At 43.1% G+C, this 22,918-nt stretch overlaps 1 protein-coding gene across 1 annotated transcript in view; it reads left to right on the top strand.

The window, feature by feature from the left end:
* The first annotated feature begins 11,764 nt into the window (after window positions 1–11,764).
* POU2F1 (POU class 2 homeobox 1) overlaps window positions 11,765–22,918 on the top strand; it is a 179,357-nt gene continuing 168,203 nt past the window's right edge. The window contains 1 exon segment of the mRNA XM_038416058.2: window positions 11,765–11,859. Within this exon segment, the coding sequence (XP_038271986.1) occupies window positions 11,796–11,859 (64 nt within the window). The 5' untranslated portion in view covers window positions 11,765–11,795.

A 22,918-nucleotide genomic window follows, 5' to 3' on the forward strand; every position in this document is an offset into this window, starting at 1 on the left:
GGGGGATGGAGAGAATATGGGAAAGACAGGGAACTGCCATTGAGGAAGATGATGATTCTACTTACAGATGTGAATATTTTTTCATTCATTATATTCAGCTGGCAGTTCCTTCTCTGTCTCTCATTGGTTTCAGTCTGTCATCTGCTGATTAAAGGGGATCTAAAATGAGTCAGTTAGTTAAAATAACATGGGCAGCTCCAGGAATATTTATTAAATATAAATACATGTATTTCTAAAAATTTTTTTTCTATATTTGTCATTCCCTCACTATCTCCGTAACTAGGAATGTCAGAGTCCTCATCTGATGTTACAGGGACATATCTGAATGGCGAGGAAAACAGATGACTTTCAAGGTCTTTCTATTGTAAGACACTCAGATGCTCACTGATAGAGTTAAGGAGTGCTGCAGACTCTTCTGTGCAGCAACCCAGACAGATTCATGATGCTACCTACTACAATCTTTTCTTGCCCCTCCCTGTTCTTTTGGGGGCAATATGCAGTCCTAGGGACATCACTAGGGAATATTCCCTGTGCTCCTGTTACTGCAGAGGCTGCAATTCTACCTGGCCCTTATTCTGGACACTCAAACAGAGGGGCAGGCTCTTTATTCCTTTCCCCCACCTCCACTGCACACTCATAAGAAGGCAAGGCAGAATCTAGCTAATATTAAAGAATAATAATGATACCATTTTATAAAGGAAATTCTACTTTTTGATTAAATTAACCAATATTTTAAAAAGACAACAGAATCTCTCTAAAGTAACCCTAGTATCATAAGATCTAAGCACCTAACAGTCTTTCATATATTTACCCGCACAATGCCCAGGTGAGGTAGGGAAGTACTATTATCCTCGTTTTACAAATGGGGAGATGAGGCACAGGGAGACTAAGACTTATACAAAGTCATACAGGAAGTCTGGGGGTGGAGGGATCAGGGAATTAAAGCCGGCTCTTCCAAATCCTAGGCTAGTGCCCTGACCACTGGATCACTTCCTCTCAAAAGACTAAAGAACTTACTTTACAACAACTGTGAAAGTTTGGTGTCTATTGTACTAATATTTTGGGCCTGATTCTTGTTTACAACGTGGGGCTTTGGTGAAAACGAGAATCAGGCCCTTTGTACCGCAATACCACCTTTCATCGGAGGATCTTGGCATGCTTTAATTAAGCAAGCCTCACATACCTCATTTTACACATGAGTTAATTGAAGTACAGAAAGGTGAAGGACTTACCCAAGATTACACAGCAAGTCGGTAGCAGAGCTGAGTGACTCCCTGTCCTCTGCTCTAGCACTTTCCCTCTTATCTTACATCTGTGAAAGCGTTAAGGTTCTAGAAAAAGTGCCATGCCTATAGGGTTTGGTCAGTCAAAGGCTCTGTCTACACTTGCAAAGTTTTCTAAACATTTCCTACCATTACTAACACCAATTCCGCATTAGCAATGTTGCCAACCCTAGTAGAGGTTGGCTGCTACCATTTTTAAGACCATGTCACACAACTCTTCAGGTCTAATCAACATATATTAAAAGCACTTCTGGCAGCTGGCAAAATACCTATGATAGGGTTCAGAACCCTGCTAACACCACTGGAGCTAAACTAGGGATAGCAATGGTGAGAAATTTTCAGAGTGTAGACAGTCAACGACTTTGCCTTGATGTAATTATTTGTAACTTGATACCCTAGTGGAGCGCTGTTGTGTGCATGAAACATCTGTAGAAAAAGACAGAACAGGAATTTTCTCTTTTCTGTTCCTGGAGTTGAATTCTTCTTTCTTAAATAAATAAATAAACTAAACTAAACTCCTAAATTGTTATTACTCTTATTCTTTTTTACTCAGTTTTACGTCAGACACGTACATTTGGCAATGAAAGTAGGACTGAAGTGGGATCTGTATTCCCTGGTTCTGAGTCTTCATCTCAGAGTGTCGAACTGGCAGTTTTCTGATTGATGGTTAATTATTCATTCAGATTAGATCATATGTTTCTGAGTACTTTGCTTTTCTTTGTGATCAGAATATATATATTACATTGACATTTTTCTTGAAATTCTCATGATTTGGACCCCTTTCCAATGCCTGCCTGCAGAGGGAGACTCATGGCAAAAACTGGTTTCAGAGTAGTAGCCATGTTAGTCTGTATTCGCAAAAAGAAAAGGAGTACTTGTGGCACCTTAGAGACTAACAAATTTATTTGAGCATAAGCTTTCATGAGCTACAGCTCACTTCATCGGAGGCATCCGATGAAGTGAGCTGTAGTTCATGAAAGCTTATGCTCAAATAAATTTGTTAGTCTCTAAGGTGCCACAAGTACTCCTTTTCTTTATGGCAAAAACTGGCTCGCTTGGGCAGCTTTTCCTTCTGTATTTTTCACAATGTTTTCCCTGATGAGGCCCCAGGATTATTGCAAACCAGTCACAGGAAGAGCTGCTGCTCAATTAGGCGAGAAGAAACTTGAAGGAAAAAAAGAATAAAGCCAGTAAATTGCTTGAGATAACAATCTCCCCCCACCAGTGTTTCTCGGTAACTAAGAGGATTAGCTGAACTTTATGTGTCACACCAAAACTGACAATAAGCAACAGTGACTTTCCCCTGCTAGCGCTTGTACCTTCACATGTTTCATTTTCCTGCTGGTACTACAGCCTTGCCTCTTGCCCACTGACAAACTTGGAGGTGAATATCATGGCTCCTTTCCTTTCCTCCTTCTTAAAGATTTATGACTAAAAAACAAAGCCCAGCTGTTGCACTGACACTATGTATTTCTCCCCCTCTTCAGAAACATGCCTCTTTTCGGAGAGTGCAAGCTGGCAAGAAGAGGTATGGGGCTGCTGTATTCTTTTTGGCTTCAGCTAAGCTTACTGCTTTATGCCAGAGAGACAAAGACAGTGGCCCCAAATCTGCTCCTATGGAAGTCAATGGCAAAGCTTCCACTGGAACACGATCAATCCAGAAAGAGAGAGAAAAAGCAGAAGCCCAGTTGACACAGGACTCAACCAAGTTAAGACCCCATTTAGACATGGTTCCATACAAAGTAATTTAAGCACAATTTGGCCCCATCCATCCTGAACAGCCAAATATTTTTAGCTGGAACTGTGTTTAAACAGAATTTTAAGTCAGTTGAGCAGACTCTTTGAAACCCACTGTAGAGTTTGCCAGAGAAAGATTGGTCTGAGAGAAAGAATTGGAACGAGAGAGGGAGTATTTTCTCTCTTCCCTTTTAGTCATAGATACTATTTCTATGAAAACAGGTTAAAGCTAAGCTTCTTACAGGGTCCAGAGGAAAGGCAGCAAAAATGTGAAAGCAAAACATTACCAGTATCTGCAGGGCAGCATAGAGGCACATGAAGAAAGTAAGCAGCTGTACCCTCTGTAGCAGGAAGAGAGGCTGAGACATAAACCCTTGTATCAGAGGCCTGGTATGAGGCAGGACCTGCTCACAGAATTTGGCAAGGACAGGGCTGATATCTAACCACACTCTCTTAAGGAGATGGAGGAAGAAATGGATATAGCATGCAAGAGGGGCTGGGAGAGGGAGAACTGAGAGCTGGGTTCAGAGATACCAGAGATCTTTTTAGATTGATGTGAAACAAATACCAACACAAAACAATTTTTTTTAAATCACTGCTCTAAACAAGTTGGGATGTGGGACTCAGGTGATCATGGGCAGGGTTTGAGGTGAAATGTTTTGAGGATTGCAAAATTTGCAAGAGATATTGGTGATGTGTGATAAAATATAGGGAATTTTCCTGTTTTTGAAAGGTGTTTTATTGAAGCTGGATTTTGTGCTGGTCACACTCACATTGCTACACAACTCCTTGAATCTAAGGGCTTATCTATACTTGAAATGCTACAGTGGTGCAGCTGCACTGCTGCAGCTGTGCTGCTGTAGCGCTGTATTGTAGACACTGCCTATGTCGACAGGAGGGGTTCTCTCATCAGCCTAGCTAATCCACCTCCCCAAGAGGTGGTAGCTAGGTCGATGGAAGAAGTATTCTGTGGGCCAAGTGCTGTTTATACTGGGGGTTAGGTTGGCTTAACTATGCCGCTAGGGATATGGATTTTTCACACTCCTGAGAGACATAGTTAAGTCAACTTAATTTTCTAGTGTAGTCAAGGCCTTAGTCATATCATTGTGATGTTACTGACACTGTAAAATGGCACAAGCAGCTACACTCTGGCAACATAAATTCAGAATAGTAGCTGGGGGTTCCTTGCATAGCTTCACAGAGAGCAAAGTGTATGTGTTGCGGAGGAGAAATGCTTACACCTAGACTTGGACTTTTAACCCCAAAATATGTAGAGACTAGGACATTGTAAAAATGTCTGCTGTGCAGCCAAGGTTTAAGATGGCTTGTTACTCCACAGCAACTTCTGTCTATGATGTGTGCATCATTAGTTTTTGTTTAAAGGGGCCCTCATCCCATCCCTTTTTCCAATAGATATGAAATGGAACGTGTCTGCCTTTGAACTGCGCCCAGCAGCGCTGCAAGATTCAGTGAATGAAGGACACCATATCCAATTGAAATTACAGAGGAATTTGAGGTAGGCAGAATATACTTACCCAATTGGAATTTAAACTGTGAAATTAAAAGGGAATATTCAAGGATGATGGGGCAGAGAGATTTCCTAATCTCTACCCAGGCCCAGCTGTGTGTCAGAAAAGTCTGAAGAGGGAATAAGCAAAGAACCTGTACTGGAATAAAGCGTAGGGAGAGAATAAAGACAATGTTTTCAACAGCGCCCAGCTTCAGCTGCGTATTTGTTTCATAGGTTCTGTCCATACTAAGAAAATGACTTGTGGTTGATAAAAGGTGTCAAATGTATGTCCCTCCTGGCCCGAAAGGTCAAAAACAATTGGGTTACTAGTGTAAACAGGACCAAAGCATTTCCAGTGCCTCTAACAGAAAGTGTGTTAGATTTCTTGTGGAATTAGGGGTTCAGAACTCTTTTTGTAATAGGTGTGAAATACATTTTGGCCCTCTCTACAGTATCTATTTGGCCTCCGTTACTGTAGTATCTGAGAATCTCACAAACATTAATGAATTAATCCTCACAACAGTGTTTTGGGTGATGTCCCTTTGGTAGCTGGAGGAACAGAATGTTGGAAGCAGAAGGTTCTATGGCAGTTGGAAATGACAGTTGTGGACGACAATTTGAACTGGGCAGCTGGAGAAAATTGAATAACGTATGGTGACAGCTGCAGGAGCCCCCTCACCAGACAGACAAGGAACACGCAGGAAGAAAAAGTTAACAGAACACAATGAACAGTATGTGTGTGGATTCTGGTGAAAGCAATGACAGGGAGCTGAAGAAACCAATAGGAGGAAGGACAATCTTTGTGGTTAGTGCACAGAAAAGGGAGTCAGGCATAACAGACTCACAATGTGACTTTGGGCAAGTCCCTGAAATCTCTTGATGCCTCAGTTTCCCCCACTATAACATTGTGATAATGATATTTCCCTACCCAGTGTGGCTGGGGAGTTGTGAAGCATTCAGAGGCTACAGTGGTGATGACCATGGAAATGCTTATATATCAACAGAGCCAGAGAGGAAGTGAGAGCAGAGAATGAGAAGCAGATTGAAAAAACCCACGTGAAAAGATGTGTGTGCTCCTGATGATTACCTCTCCCTTTTCTGAGGCTGTGTGAAGGGTCTGAATTACTACCTGAATTGCCTCATTAAATATAAAAATAAAACCTCATGTTTCTTTTCCTACATGTTCTATTCCTTATCTCCAAAATAGGAGTTAGTTGGTTATAGTGAGGGGTAAAGGGTGCAGGGGTGATCTGCTGCACTGCAGTAGTTTCATCAGTCTGAGATCCAGAGTGTCAATCACAACTATCAGAATAAGGGAGTTTAGGTCATCCTTCCTCAAATGAGGAACAAGAGAGGGATGCAGGCAGAGAGCAAAGAAAGCGATCTGGTAAAAGGGAGCTGGAGAACTTGGAAGTGTATATTGAAAGCCAGAGAGGTGAGTAGGGAACTACAATGGAGTACATATGAAATGGATATTCTTTGCCTCTCTGCTGCTATGCACACAGCAGTCCAGATGTTGGGAGTGATGTCCTTTTAACAGGAAAGGGGGAGAATGTTGGAGTCAAAAGTGTGCATGAGGGTGTCAGCTTTTTGGAACAGAGGACTCCGGCTCATCCCACCGCAGCTATAGTAAAAATTAAAGAGGCATGTGGGGATTGGTGAGGGAGAGGAATGATGGTCTTGTGGTTAAATCACTGACTTTGGGACTCAGGAGATGTGGGTTTAATTCCTAATTCTGCCACAGGCTTCCTCTTTGACCTTGGCACATTACTTATGGGTAGGCTTGGCAGAATTCAATTTTTATATTTTTATAATCTCAGCAGATAATAGTGATGTTTATTTTTTAAACATTCATTCTATTTTGATCAATTTAAATTTCCACAGTTGCAGGAAATTATGAGGCATCAAACAACAGGGAGTATTCAGACAATAATAATTTAATGACAGTAAACACTGAGGTATAAAAAGTTAAAGCTTTATAACCATTAAAACACAAATTGTCAACATCACATGTCAAAATACACAAAGTAAATATCCTTAAATCAAACTTGAATAAGTTCTCAAGCAGCATCTTGATTACTTTGCCTATTTATAAATTTTGATAATTATCGATGGAAATATTTTTGGTTGGTTTGTGTGTGTATGGTGAAACTGACATTTGCCAACAACAATCTGATCCTTCCTAGTCTACTTATGGGCTTGCTTTGCAAGCTCTCTGCTCCTTACTTCCCCATCTGTAAAATGGGGATAATAATTCCTGCTTCCTCTCATGCTTTGCCTCTCTTCTCTTTAGATTGCAGACTCTTTGGGGCAGTGACTGTCTTTTATTATGACAGGTTTCAGAGTAGCAGCCATGTTAGTCTGTATTCGCAAAAAGAAAAGGAATACTTGTGGCACCTTAGAGACTAACAGATTTATTTGAGCATAAGCTTTCGTGAGCTACAGCTCACTTTATCGGATGCATCCGATGAAGTGAGCTGTAGCTCACAAAAGCTTATGCTCAAATAAATGTGTTAGTCTCTAAGGTGCCACAAGTACTCCTTTTCTTTTTGTCTTTATTATGTGTATATACAGCATCTAGTACAGATAGTGCCACAATCTCAGCTCAGATCTTGGTAAGAAGTGTGGATACTGCCTGTGCGAACTGGTGGGAAGCCAAAGAGAGAAGTGTTCAAAATGAGCCTGAATCATGAGAGAGTCAGACAGGTGAATGGTCTGGAAGTGAGAGGGGGATGTAAGAGGAAGGGGGCTACACAGAAGTGATATTTCTTTCCTCTGCTGCTGTGGTAATGGCAAGCAGAATGTTCAAAGGCTGATGCCTCATTAAGAGGAGAAAGGACAGAATGTTGGGACCATACGTTTCCATGGTAGTTGGGCGGGGGAGGGGGACAGTTTTAAACAGTGCATGAGAAGACCTAAGAAAGCATGGTGACAGGAGCAGCATCTCCTTGAGGAAGATAGGAACAGGCTGGAAAGAAAAATTAATTGGGAGGAAGGAAAATATGTGAAAAGAACAACATCAGGGACATTAGCACAAACTGCAGAAGGGAAATTTAATGGAGCAAAAGAAGAAGCCATGGAAAAAGTTAGAGCATAGAAACTGCCGGGGGGAGGGAGGGTGAAAGGGGAATCAGCTGAGGAAGCCCCTTCCAAAAATAGGTGCATAGTGCATACTTCTTAATTTCTCCCTGAACTAGGGCTGTGTGAAGGGTCGGATTTGCTGCCCAATCTGCCTTTTGATTATATATAATTATCTGTATTTCTTTTGCCCCCCAGTACAAAAAATTATTGTCTATAAAACAGTAATAAGTTAGAGCTGGTGATGGGTAGAGGCAATACTACTAGCATTGAAGATCTGGGGTCACAGACACAACTAGCAATACAGGGGATGGTAGGGCATCTAACCTCAATGACTGGAACAACCAGAGAGATGAGGGGAATTCTGAAAAGAGGCCAAAAGTAGGGATTGCGAATTAGACATGGGTCTATACTGTTAAAAAAAAAGAAAAAAGAAAAGAAAAGAAAAAGAATATTCAAGTGAATTTTTAAAAGAATTTCCATTGACTGAATGTATGCCCTTTTTGTAAGTGTTCATTTTGAATACTGCATTAAGTGAATTCACTGGCAGGAACATTAACCCAAATGGAGATTTTTGTAGAAAATGTTTAACTTACATGTGTAAGTATTCATACCAAAAACCTGATTCTATGAGTTGCACTTATCCAGTCAGGGAACAGAAACAAACTAGGGGCTCCATCCTGCAAGGGGCTAAGCACTCTGGGCCCAGATCAGTGAAGGACTTAAGCACATGCTTACCATCAAGCATGTGAACAGTCTCATTGACTTCAATAGGACAGTTTATGGCTAAAAATTATGCAAATGCTTAACTGTTTTGAGGAATTGGAGCCAGAGAGCTCAGTACCTTACAGAATTGAGCTATGTGTCACCTATGTGTCAAATCATCTTGATTTTCAAATAATCACAACAAATTGCTTGTGAATAAGACACAGGCCAAGAAGTATTTGGCAAATAATTTCAAGAAATAAACTTGAGAAAATTATGATCTGTTTGAAGACAATTCACAACAGAAATAGAGGCAAGATTTGTCCAATAAATTATTCATTACCAATGATTTGCCAAGCTTTACTGGATATATAGCCACAGAGACCTGTGTTACGCCTTGGGGAAAGAGCCAGAAAGAGATGTGTCAAAGTAAACCTGAGAGGAGAATGCAGATAGAGATCCAGAGAAGTCTCTGGAGAGGGAGCGAGAGAGGTTATGTGGGCAGATATAATAGAGTACAGAGAAAGTGCTGTTCTTTGCTGTTTACAGCTAGTCAAACGGGAACCATATTTTGGATGATATTCTTGAAGATTGTGGAAGGTTGCATCTTGGAATCACAGTTGGGGATGATAACTTGAATCAGGTAGATGCAAGAGCAAGAAAGAAGATTAAATGTGATTAAATAGGTTGTCCTTGAGATGAGAGAGAAGCATCGTTTAGAGAGGAAGGTAATCGGAAGCCACATACAGGTATGATGAGAGTGCAGGGATGAGATGAGAAACAACGGGAGAGGAGATTAAATGCATGCAAGGGTAGAGCTGTGTAGAGTCTTAAAGGTGCAGACAAAGGACCAGTTTCTTTGGTGTGATCACTTTGGCTGTACTGCTGATGTAATCTGGCCATAAAATTGGATTGGCTGGCCCATGGAGGACCAGCTACAGGCAAAATTGAAAAGTATGAAATCCAGTATGCTTCTGTTTTCATTTTCATTCTGGAGAGTCATCCATCCTTAGTTACAAATAGGTCCTCTGAATGACAAAGTATTTAATAAGTAGCATGGAATATCATCAAATTGAATGTAGATATGGAATCAATGTGATTAGAAGGCCTTTCTTTACCATTCCATAGCACAGTCAATTTCCACCAATATATTCTGGGATATTAGGAGACTTTACAAAAATCACATACTCTGAAGAACACTCCTAGGACTGTTTTCAAGAAAAAAATATTTCTGATGCAGCCCTTATGGGGCAGTTCTGCTCTAACCTTTCCTACGCCTCTCTTTTTTATATCCTCCAGTGTCTGCCTCTGCTGCTGCTCATAACTTTTTCCAGCAGCAGCATGCAAGATATGGTTCCTCCCAGTGTCACTGTTACCCAGAATTTTGAATATTGGCAGTGAAACTGATTGGAGTTTTATGTTGTTGTTTTGCGATCTGATCCAAAAAAAGTCTATTGAAGTCAATGGAAAGTCTCGTATTGGGCTTCAGATCAGGCCCTTAGTGAAAAATATTGCATAGACTCTCCTCAGTTTCTTCTTTTTCTTTATATGGGGTATGATATTCCTGGCCTTTGTGTGTAGATGCGTGCAACAAAATATTATAAGGAATCCGATTAAAGTTATTAATCATTTTAACTTAATTCTGCTGAATTTTTAAACTCAGCAACGTGACTGACCAGCAATGTTTTGTTTCAGAGTAGCAGCCGTGTTAGTCTGTATTCGCAGAAAGAAAAGCATTTATTTGAGCCTAAGCTTTCATGAGCTACAGCTCACTTCAACGCATCATCAAGGACAATGTTTTGTCACCTCCCCTGTTTAAGATTATTGTCCACCTTTCTTTATAAGGCTATGGAAGTTTTTAACATAAAGCCAATTTTAGCTGTAGACCCCAATATACACTGTCTACTTTTGATGAGTGAGGCACAAAGTCTGACTCTCTTTTCCTTTTAGGCCAGTCAAATTTGATGCAGAGTATGGAAGAGGTTAAAGTATTTGTTTGAGAGAGATCTCCCTGGAGTTTTGTGTTGTCCAAGACTGGAGATGTATTACGATGGGTTTCTTTAAAGAGAAAATTACTTTCCTGTAATTGTTCTTCTCTGAAGATATGAAAGACCACCACTCACACACCCTGCTCTGCACAGAAGTGAAGGTTCTGCTATTTTGTTTTCTTATTATTCAATTCCCTTTTATACATAGGGGATTAATTTCTCTTTGAGCTTGGGGAGTACCTGTCTTGAACATAACAGTTGTGATGGGTATTTTCGCAGAACATCACTTGCAGATTTTGCTTTTTTTGAGATGCTTCATCGGTCTAACCATTATATTTGAAAATGTTTTCATTTAGGATTATCTATTTTATTTACTGTGATTCCCTATTTATGCTACTCCCCAGCAGCTTGCTGGCAGTAAAATAGTTAATAAAAACTAAATCAGAATGTGCCACAAGCATTTCTTCTTTTAATGTGTCCGGTGTTCTTGTCATTTTTAACCCACCTTGGCCCTTATCTTGCTGCAAGCTTTGCATGAGTAGAAGGGGTCTCCTTTGATTGTCAGTTTTATAAATATATATATATATATATATATATATATATATATATCAAAACATTGTGCAACAGCCACATGCAGGTGCCTACTCCATGGGCTCAGCCTTAGGTGATAGGGACCAGTGTGGCCCCCGCCCCCCGCCCCCGCGCTTGCCTCCTTGTCTATCTGGCCATGCACATTGGACAATTTCTGTCCTTCAGACCCACTCCCAGCTGGAAATGTAATTAGCATGGATGGTTTTAATACCCTTGGACCCCCCCCGCCCCCCAGGATGACCAGATATCTTGATTTTATAAGGGCAGTCCCGATATTTAGGACTTTTTCTTATATAGGCTCCTATTACCCCCCACCCCCGTCCCGTTTTTTCACACTTGCTGTCTGGTGACCCTACTCAGAAGCGATCAATCCCATCACACAACAATACACCAATACGCCAACGTGTCAGTGGCACAATGCACCTCTGCTGGGGCGGGGCCGGCCCTGCTGCTCTCGAGCTGGAACGAGCCCCCAGAAAGCAGACAAGGAGCAATTAACAGCGCAGTCCCAGCCAATCACTCGCCCCGCCCAAGGGCGCACTCTCTAGTGGGGTGGTGGGCAACAGGGCAGCGCGCGCAGCGAGACCGATTAGATGTTAACGAAGGCTGGGGCAGAGGTGAATGGCAGGGGAAACGGCGCATGCGCAGAGGTGCCGGCAGGGTAAACACGGGGGTGGGGGTCGGGAGTAATGGACTAGCGAGAAGGCAGGGCGGATGGCGCAAGCGCGAAGCGGTCGCCCGCGAGAGAGGGCAGGGGCAGAACGCGCACGCGCCAAGGCCGTGTGCCAGAGTCAGGGCGGGGGAGAAGGCGAGGGGAGACGGCGGCTGCGCGATCGGGGCGGGCGGGGGGCAGGGAGCGAGGGAGGGTTTATCGGGCGGCCGATTTTGGTTAAAATATTCAAAATGGCGGACGGAGGAGCAGCGAGTCAAGATGAGAGTTCGGCGGCGGCGGTGGCGGCGGCGGCAGGTAATCATTACTGCGTTTTACATATTCATATTCATACTCGCGCGCGCGGCCCCCCCGCCCCGCTTAGCATAATTTATTAGTACTCCGGATTATTATAATTAACGGCACAGGGGGAAGCGGGGGCGGCGGCAGCGGCAGCCTTCCCGTGCGGGAAACACACACAGGGGCGCGGGGGCCACGGGGGCGCCTGCCCGCCCCCAAACCCGGCCAGAGGCCGCCGGGCCGGGCCGGCCGCGGCCGCGCGCCCACCATAAAGCCGCTTTACATATTCATGGCGGAGTGGGCCCGGCTCGGGCAGGGAGCTGGGGGGCGAGCACCCCGCATCCTCCCTCCCAAGAGCGAGGTCCCCTCCGCGCTGTTGCTCCGGGCGGGGAGCGGGTTGGGGCGTGGGGATTTTTGGGCCGGGGGTTTGGCTTCTCAGTCCACCCTCCTTTGGCAGCGTTATTTCCCCAGAGCCCCAGGCCTGCCTGCAGCGGGGGGCTGGGTGCGGAGGGCCCCGGGAGGGAGGGGAGCTTGGCGGGGGCCTCCCTCCGCCCCCCCCCCCACAGCGAAGGTGTCTCAACCCCGCTCGACTCTCTGGGGGGGGGGGCTCTCCCTGGCGGTGAAGGGCTGCGGGGGGGGGAGAGTCCGTTACCCAGGGGGCTGGGCCGCCCTGACATCTCCCCGTTTCCGTAGGAGTGAGGGAGCCCGAGCAGCGCAGTGCGGGGCGCCCCGGCACAGGTCCCCGGGGGTATCCAACAGCGATGCTCTGAGCCCCCCCCAGCGAGGGGTGCGTGGGGTGGCAGCGTTGGCGGGTGGGGTGGCAGGCTGGCTGCCAGGGGTGCGGGGCCGGGCTCGCTCTCCCTCTCTGTGTGTCTTTCTCATTTGAATAATGTCTAATTCGGGGAGGTTTATATTATTGAAATGGCCGCCTGAGTTTCCCCGCCTCTCATGTTTAGTAATTCAGATCTTTAATAACAGCCACTCAGAGCCCAAAGCCGTGTTTATATTTTACATTCGCCCCATGTGCTTGTGTGGTTCAATATGATTCTTCTTTCTTGCTCTCTCGCTTTTTTTTAAATTTTCTTGGCAACCCACAGGGCCCAGAGATCAAACCCAGGCTGTGTGGGGAGGGGAGGGAGGGAGGAAGAGGTAGGCCTTGACTCCTCTGGCAGACGGCTAGGCCTCACTCTCTGCTGCTTGATTTATTTACTAATAACCGAAATGACCCCCCCATCCCACCCCCGCGAGCAAAAACAAAACTCTCCTGGGGCCTGAGCAGCATCAGAACTGCTCACAGCTTCTCACACGCTCATGTCTTTTAAATAAAGGGCTTATTTTTAATTTATAGCAACACAAGACTGTAAAGCTGCCCCTTCCATAACTGCTTTTCAGTGAGTATTGAGCATTTTTCATCCCTTTGTCCCCGATTTACTTTTTTTTTTTTTAAGGAGTTGATTTTAATTTGTACTTCATGGGGTTGTGAGAATACTTTCAAAATCTAAAAAGCCTCCCTCCTACCCTCAGATACATAGAAGCTAATCTTGAATTTTTAATTTTGTAACACACTGGATCATACAATAGTAAATAAAATAAACCTCTTTCTCATCAGTGTTTAAAATGTGGATGCTGTATAGCAGTCCTATGTGTTCGAAGCTTTTGTCAGTGTCCCTGGCACTTCTGAGTTATTTTTAATTGAATTTGGGAGTAAAAGAGAAAACAAAAACAAGATAAGTTTTCTGTTTGTGTGCCATAGTTGGCTTAGTGAAAATTGAAAAATATCCCCTCCCCCCCGTAAATTGTCAAGGCTAACTATGTGTTTTAGCCAGACACCAGGCAATTTGACAACAAGCAAAATGGACTCCTTTTTCAAAGGAGGTAATGGAGTCATTTTATTTTAATGTAGCATTAGGGTTGATAAAACTGTGTGGTTTCTCAGTAGCGATCATTGTTTTCAACTGTGGAGGAAAAGGGCCTGATCGAAGGGTATCTTACCCTTGAAAGCTGTATCAGATTAGCATGTAAACATCTTTGAAGTATGGCTAAGAAGAGTTCATGTAATAGTGCAGTCAGCTTATTTTGTAGAGTTTCCTTTGAAGGTTAATTTGTTACAAAATACTAGACTTCAATTAATGAAAAGCATTTTAATTTTAAAATAATCAGTCTCGCTGCTACCTGTTTTCCCCCTGCTCATCCTTGGTAAAGACAGGCCTTGAATACTGCAAGAAAAGATCTGTAGAAGCTATAATGAGACTGTTCAGGTGACTGACTGCTTCACAGACCAACAGCACGAGGTTGGCTGGACAAAAAGCAGTAATATGATTTCATGCCTTAAATAGCATATGTTTTTGCACTCGCTTCGCAAGATGTGGTCAAACTGATGATGTAACCGGCCAGAGGACAAGGTGCAGTTAATTTGATTTATTGACCTGGGGTGAGGTGTAGCAGTGAAACCTTCTCATAGAGAAACCATTTATCTGAGGACAATTTCCTTTATAGCAGCAATTTAACCACTGCTGAGACTGTAGATATTTTATCCAAGATGATAAAAATGTACATAACATCTTGCAAACAAAAATTTGATTCTGACAATTTAGTAATTCTTAAAGGATGGATTGCTGGACTCTGGCCTTGTACTGTCACATGCCTGACCTGGGGTTTATGAACCCAGCATTTTGCCATTTACATGCTAAAACAAATCTGTCCACCTCCATCTGATGTTGTATACTTAAGGTTATGTCTTAAAATTTTACTGAACCCTCCCACATGATTAGAATGGACGGTGGCTCCACCAGTGCAAACCAGCAGCAACATCTGGACGAGAAGCTCATTCTCCCCTCCCTCCTCCCCAGCTGCAATTGCTATCAAGGTGCTTTCGGTGGATCTTGAGTGAGGTTCCATTTTTGATATCAGTCTCTGGCTAGTAGATGTCTGATAAACTTGAAACTTTATCCTGTTTTTTTTCCATGTGATGGAAGAGACAAAGAATTTTTCTCTTATCCCTCCAGAGTTTTCTGGTTTTCAGTGGCAGCAGAGTGAAGCTGACATGATTCTTGACAGTTTCACCTACCAAGAGGACTCTGACTTTCACAGGTGAAAATGACCAAAGGCTTGTTAGTTTTACTTTGTTGGTTAGGAGAGCTGTGAAATGCTGGCAGTAACTGCTGCTCCTCCTCTCTGCAGGCTCGGGAAGACAACAGTGTATTAGTTCACATTTGGAAGGTTATATTTGCAATTACAAAATCTAGAAGCTTGCTAACTTTTTAAATGAAAGGAAATAATCTTTTGGGCCCCCACCCTTTCTAGAGAAAGCTTTTCTCTTGCCACTAGTGACTGGATTTTTTTTTAAAAAAATCCTTTCTATAGTCCTAATTCAAGCAAATCTGAAGTCTTTAGGAAGCAAATGGTTAGATTTTGACACTTTCCTTGTTGAGTAGTGATGTTTACCACTGCTTGACTTGGTGTATATTTATGGGGAAATTGATGCAGTTTTCAAATCTGATCTCTAGCTATTAACTAGTTGTAGTTCTTATCTGACACAAGTTTAAATGTTCAGAAAAGCTTGATTGAATGGGGTGTCTAAATTTACATTTTTGTTATGATCTATCATTGTACCTTTTTTCCTGTAAAAGAAGTGGAATATTGTTCATCCTTTCCATAGGCCTTTCATTCTTCTTTGATTCTCCCCCCCCCCCCCCATCTCCTTGCCCAGTTTTGTGAAAAATTTGCAGTAATTAGTTGCCCTATTCAGTGGGTTGACCTTGATGTGCATAGCCATAACAAAATTTGGCATGCCCAGTGGAGTATGGCTGAGTTGTAGAGTTTGTGGGAAGTGGTAATTTTTCACTCACTTTCAGCAAGTCCTGATTCCTTTGTGAACTTCAAGGACTTTAAAAAAGAATTTACACTACTTAACATGCAAGTTTAAGTGAGGAGTTACTCTATACTCAATTACTTGAACATAGCTAAAACTGCATACCATCTTGAGAGAAGCAGTCACAGTTCTGGTCCTTGTAGATGACAAAGGTTTGTATGAGATGCATATTTCTAATCCGTGTAATACAAGTAAGTGCCATTTACATAGTTAATAAAAGCAGGATTGAACCTTTAAGCAAAATTAAGTTTAAAATGATTGCTCCAAACTTGATATTACTTGCTCTGTGTACAGAGCTGGTGTCCTGTGAATGCAGGACTCTTATGTCATTGTATAGACTTACATTACTGACTGGCTGCTTGATACTGCAGAGATTCTCTTCTGCATTAACAATTTTTATCACCATGTTCCTATTGTGATGTGTTGCAATACATTGCAGCCCAAGTGTGGCTTGCCTCACATTGAGTACAGCAGTAAAAATGGGGAGGGAATCACATAAATTTAATTTTATCCTGTAAGCTTTCCCTTTATGTTCCTGCATTAGTTATACTTCACTTGGAACCTGTCTAAATTCCACAGCTGCTAATTAAAGGAAGTTCTATAAATGTGACTATTTTTCCTTTTCACAGTTGGGTGCATTAACTTTATTAAGCCTTGAGGATAAGAGCCTCACAGACTCTAACACTTCATCATTTCTATTCCTAGAGAGAAAATACTTTAAAATTTCTGTGTTAATTCCTTTTCCTACCTTTGGTAGACTGCACAACTGTCTAGCAGAACTGGAGTTAGCTAATGTCCAAATTTGTTAGGTTATTTTTCAGTAGGTCTTCATTAGCATACTACAGATTTCTTGTGGGAAAGAGAATGTTAATGAATTGATAGTGGCTACTTGTATTAATGCATTTGACTGAGGCTACTGAGCATTATTGTTTAGTGATTAAGCAGTAGGTTGGGATCCAGGAGTTCCTGAGTTCCATTCCTGGCTTTGTCACTGAGTTGACTTGCTATGTGACCTTAGGCTACATCTGTAAAATGGGGATAATAAATACCAGTCTCTCAGAGGTGTTGTGGAATCAGAGAGGAGATAATTAGTTAATGTTTTGTACAGTGTTTTGAAGATTGAAGTGCTGTGTAAGTGCCAAGTTTTATTAATAGATGTTTGTAGCAGAGTTTTTGCCTTTCTACTTGAAGGGAGACCATCAAATTAGAAATTATATTTGTGTGGAAGTTTTTTGGCCGTTTTAACATTTCAATCCTCCCCTAAGATATATCTGTGAAGTTCAAGAAAAATCTTGCTCTGTTTTTTTCAGTTTGTTTACTTTGTGTATCTGACTACATTTTCTGTATAATCCGCTTCACCGTATCCCTTGTATATTCAGTTAAACTATATAGAAACTAAACTTTTTTCTTAAAAAGTCTCACCATTAATATCCCCTGTGCATCTCCACCAATGGTAGCAATAATGAGAGTGCTAGTATGAATAAGGTGCTGGTGGCTGTCAGAATTTTTAACTACAGTGTAATATGTGCACCTGTTTTAAGTAGGGTTAGACAAAACAGATATTCAAAGACAAATCTTTAGTGGCATCTTGGTTGCACTACAGCTACTAGTGGCAGGAATCTTTATGAAAAAAGGTCTGATGTAGACAAGGCTCTAATTGGCTTCCTGTGTGTGAACATCTTTCACACAGCAAATTGGAGAGAGAAATATTTTTTAATAAAAAAGGAAAATGAGCTTGCAAAAACCACAGGTGGGAAGTGGGGCTTAGACAGGTGTAGTTAGAATCTATTTCTTTAAAATGATTAGACAAAGTTGCTAGCTAGCTTGCTGCATTTAACCTATTTCAGAGGGTGATCTTGTTAATCTATAAATCATGCATCACCATTAAAGCTTTCACTCATGTGCTTTAGTTGGAATTTGAATTTACCTACTTGTACTGTATGTGAAGTAGCTCAGATTTTTTAAAAATTTTATTTTGAAATCACAAAATTTACACTGTAGGACTTAGAACAATGTTTTGGAGAAGAAAGATGTGTACAGATAATACCTTGAAATGGTAAGCATTGTAATATTCAGACTTCTTTTGAATGGACAAAATGCTGTTCATTGAGGTTGGAGCCCAATTTTGCTTGTCTTTCTCAGGTTAAAAGACTAGTATGAGGCACTGTCCTCCTTGCATCAAACTGCCTCACTATTTGTTCCTCCTCTGATTATTTTATTTCAAATAACATGTGATTTACTAATTTGTGCCTGACCATGCTAATGCAAAGTAGCAGGTTTGTACAACTTGGATTTTGTCAAGGGGAGGAGGATGTGATAATGGTAGAAATGACTAAAACGTCATGAATTAGTCATTTCTGTATTATTAGCTAATCATCTCTTGAATAAAAAAGGTGACTTAAGCTTATTCCAGGAATCCAATTGCAGCTGTGCCTTGCAAAGTGTATTTTAGTCACAATTCTGTTTCTTACCCTGCTGATCTCTAGCACCAATAAGGTTAAAAAGAAAAGGAGTACTTGTGGCACCTTAGAGACTTAACAAATTTATTTGAGCATAAGCTTTCATGAGCTACAGCTCACTTCATCGGATGAGCTGTAGCTCACGAAAGCTTATGCTCAAATAAATTTGTTAGTCTCTAAGGTGCCACAAGTCCTCCTTTTCTTTTTGCGAATACAGACTAACACGGCTGCTACTCTGAAACCAATAAGGGTATCATTTTCATTTTCATTTGTCTATTTCTTATGGAAGCTGAAACTATTAAAAAAACAACCTTGAATTCTATTTTTTAAGGCGATTTGGGGTATCTGAGGAGCCGCTACCACAGCTTGGTGGTGCCAGCAAACAACTTCACTGCAAATACTGTTCGCGCTGTCCCCCCTCCCCCACCTTTTTTTTCCTTTCTTTCCTCCTCCTACTTGTGTATTTCTTACGCTTACTCTTCCTGGTCTGGAAAGAAGGATAGACCATTTAAAAATGTGGGACTAGTCTACGGTACACCTTATTTCAAGACCAATGTAAAATTCACTAAGATGGAGCTGAAGTGCACAACTTAAACATTTATAACTGTTTGAATAGCTCAAGGGAATATAAATGAACAAATGGAGTTTACCAGTAGGTTTAGGTCATCCTTATATTGAAGTTTGGGCCTCTGCTATCATTGACTTATCATACTACTTCAGAGTGTTTTAGACCGCTGGTGGTGTGGGGGGAGGGATAGCTCAGTGGTTTGAGCATTGGCCTGATAAACCCAGGGTTGTGAGTTCAATCCTTGAGGGGGCCATTTAGGGATCCGGGGCAAAAATTGGGGATTGGTCCTACTTTGAGCAGTGGGTTGGACTAGATGACCTCCTGAGGTCCCTTCCAACCATGGTATTCTATTCTATGAGAAACCTTGGAATTCTGAGGCTTCAGGGCCATCTTTCAAGATTCTTCAGAATCTAAGCTCCAGTGTTCTTAACGCTGGGTTGGGAGCCAGGAGCTTCCAAATTTCATTGCCATTTCCACACACCATCTCCCTTTATGGCTCTGGGAAGTTGAGTATACACAAGCCCTTAAAAAACCCCAAAGCAAACAAGCCTCCCACTATTGCAGTACTGTTTGGTGCAGCTCCACCTATATTAGAGTGGATGTACTACAGCAGGGGTTCTCAGCCTTTTTCTTTCTGAGGTCCCCCTCAATCAACATGCTATCAAAACTCCAGTGCCCAGTGGGGATGGGGTGGGGGAGGACGACTCAGGGCTGGGGGTGGGCCCTCAGGCATAGGCATAGTTTGGCTTCTATTGGCGGAGGGGAGGCCGGTGCGGCTTGGATCAGCTCCGTACAGCAGGGTCCAGGAAGGCAGCACCATCTCCACCCCCAGACTCGCCTCAGGAGGCCATCCAGCCTGTCTGGGGGGGGGGTGTGTGTGTGTGTGGTTCAGCTCAAAACATTTGAAAACTGCTAGGGGCTGGGTGCGGGCAGGCGAGTAGCTCAGGGTGCAGGATGGGGTATACTAGGGGCTGTGTGCCAGGAAGGCTCCCCTGTGGTTACTGCTCCACAAGGGCTCTGCTGGCCACAGTATGGGGTCCCCCTGCCTAGGCCACTCTTACCTGCTGTGTGAGCTGAGGAGCAGCTGCAACCCTGGGCACCAGCAGCAGACGGGGGAATGCTGTGGCTGCCTGCTCCATGACACCAGCCAGAGCAGCAGCTGCCTGCACTGCCTGACTCCGAGTTTTCCACCTCCGATGTGCCCAGGGGGTAGGGCCTCGGAGCTGCCACCCCCTGCTCTGGCACTGCAGTGGGAGGAGGGCACTGGGGCTCTGGCTTTTGGCCTTGCAGCAGCGGGCGCTGGGGCTTGGGCTCTAGGTTTCAGCCGTGGGATCTCTTGGCCACCCAGGGGGTCGCGGATTCCCAGTTGAGACCTGCTGTATTAGAGTAAACAAGATTCCAATAGCTGCTATATTAAACCACCACATGTCATCTAGACCTTCTCTGGGCAGGATCTGATGTGATGGTAAAACAGTCTGTGGCCTGGCTGCGGAGGTGTTAGTGCAGAGCTTCCCCTCTCCAAAACAAGCTAGAGGGGAGACAGCATAAGGAACACAGTCAACCTGAAGTCTCTGCAGTTTTCATCAAACTAAATAAGAGCAATCTTGAAAAATATGCTTCCAAGTCCCCCACCAAATTAATTTTTTTGACCATGTCTTCCTGGCTTCTCAACGCACACAAATAGGAGCAACATACAGGGTTGGTAGGAGTCATTGTAGGTTGTGCACATTTTCCCCCGCCCCTTGAAACTGGATAACAGAAATTCTGTTCTGTTTAGGTTCTTATACTACGCTTATCCCTGAAATATCTGAGAATGTTCCAGTAGTGCATTAAGCAGTGTGATACATGTTTGTCACATGTTTGTATTCCTCTCTTCCCTAGGAATGCAGTGGAATGTCTTGTTTTGGTAGGGTTTTGTAAATATATATGGTTTGTTAGAGAAGACAAGGTCAAGGAAATGTGCCTTGCACTTGAAGCAGAAGGTGGCATTTCTCCCACTTATGCCTCCACTTCCAGCCAATTCCCAGGGCTCTCTTGGCCCTTTGTATAGGTCCTGGGATGTCACTCTTCATCGTCTACTGCCTAGTGTTCATCGGCTCTTATGTTGGGGTCCAAGGACGAAGACATCCATCCTCCACCCTGCCCATCTCCAGCTCCACTGAGGAATTGCAAGGTTTCCCTTCCCCCACCAACTGCTTCTTACCTACTTTGAAAAGGTGGTTAAAGGGGTGGAAACTCCATTTCCTGCTTTGGAAAGTTCTCCAGCCCTATGAAGAGGTGGGGGGGGGAGGGTTCAACCACCATTGCTGCTTCTGTCCCTATAGAAGAGACTTGTGGTGGAGACTCCAGACCCTGCTACATCTAGCTCCATGAAAGGACTCTGGGTTTTAAAAAAAGAAAAGGAGTACTTGTGGCACCTTAGAGACTAACAAATTTATTAGAGCATAAACTTTCGTGAGCTGCAGCTCACTTCATCGGATGCATTTGGTGGAAAAAACAGAGGGGAGATTTTTTCCACCAAATGCATCCGATGAAGTGAGCTGTAGCTCACGAAAGCTTATGCTCTGATAAATTTGTTAGTCTCTAAGGTGCCACAAGTACTCCTTTTCTTTTTGCGAATACAGACTAACACGGCTGCTACTCTGAAACCTGTGGGTTTTAAGTATGTATTGTGATACAATACAGTATGTCTGTAGGGCTTAGCACAATTCTAGAACACAAATATGTAAAGCTGTTTCCTCTTCTAATTGTGAGGATAACCTTGATACTGTAAAATGATGCACTTTGAGTCTGCAGATAGACTAAAATGACTCTGTCACTGAGAGGTAAGAGCTTCCTCAGTTTATCTCACTGTGATGTTGAATTTAGGTCTTAGTCTTTGTTGTGGAACCCAATTACCACATAGTAGTGCCTGTGTAGCTGGGGCTGATCTGTGTTCTGAAATTGTACTAAATCCCTGCTAAACTCCAATCTCATAACTCTATTTGTGAATCTGATTAAAACATATGTCCTCTCCATGTTGGAGAACTACAGCACTGTAACATTGTCCTCAACACGGTAGTTATAACTGCAGACTGGACCTAGCTATGGGTCTTGCAACCTGATTTAATATAAATATGTTTACACTAAAGCTTATTAGGTGTAGGTCTAAGTAAATGTTTTTTTCTGCCTGTGAACTAAGTTTTGAATAGTTATGGGAAGTAAACTTTGTAGCAACAAAAGGAATTAGTTTATGAAGCACAGAGTCACCCATCTTGTCTTACAACTCGTAGAAGGGTAGTCCTTCAGTAGTTAAGTTTTTGATTAGTGTTGTAAGCATGATTGTGAACCAATAAGCCTTTTCTAACTTGGTCAGATCTAAATCAATCTGCTTGAAACTTCTTGTGTGTGATCCTCAGTCAGCGGAAAAAATTGAGGGAAATGTTGAGGGCATCTTACCTGTGTAAAAAAATCAGTTATTTTTGGAGTAATATCTCAAAAATGACTTGACTCAGTTTACTAATCTGAAGATTGATGTTTTAAAGTATTATTTTAGGGAGATTCATTGGCTAGGTTTTGTTATTTGTAGGACCCTAACAAATTCACGGCCATGAAGAACATGTGTCAGGCCGTGAAATCTGGTATTTTGTCTGCTTTTACAGTATGCTATACACATTTCACGGGGGAGACCAGTCTTTCTCAAATTGCGGGTCCTGACCCAAAAGGGAGTTGCAGGGGAGTCACAAGGTTATTTTAGGGGGGTTGCGGTGTTGCCACCCTTACGACTATGCTGCCTTCAGAGCTGGGCAGCTGGAGAGCAGTGGCTGTTGGCCAGGTGCCCAACTCTGAAGGCAGCACCCCGCCAGCAGCAGCGCTGAAGTAAGTGTGGTAATACCATACTATGCCACCCTTACTTCTGTGCTGCTGCCTTCAGAGCTGGGCGGCCAGAGAGTGGCAGCTGCTGACTGAGGGCCCAGTTCTGCAGGCAGCAGTGCAGAAGTAAGGGTGGCAATACCATACCATGCCATCCTTCTGTTCTGCTGCTGGCTGCAGTTCTGCCTTCAGAACTGGGCTCCCGGCCAGCAGCCACCGCTCTCCAGCTGCTCAGGTCTGAAGGCAGCAGCAGCGCAGAAGTAAGGGTAGCAGTACCGCAACCCCCCATACAATAACCTGCCTCCCCCATCTCCTTTTTGGGTGAGG

This window comes from Dermochelys coriacea, chromosome 1 (genome assembly GCF_009764565.3).
Source record: "Dermochelys coriacea isolate rDerCor1 chromosome 1, rDerCor1.pri.v4, whole genome shotgun sequence".
Taxonomy (NCBI): domain Eukaryota; kingdom Metazoa; phylum Chordata; order Testudines; family Dermochelyidae; genus Dermochelys; species Dermochelys coriacea.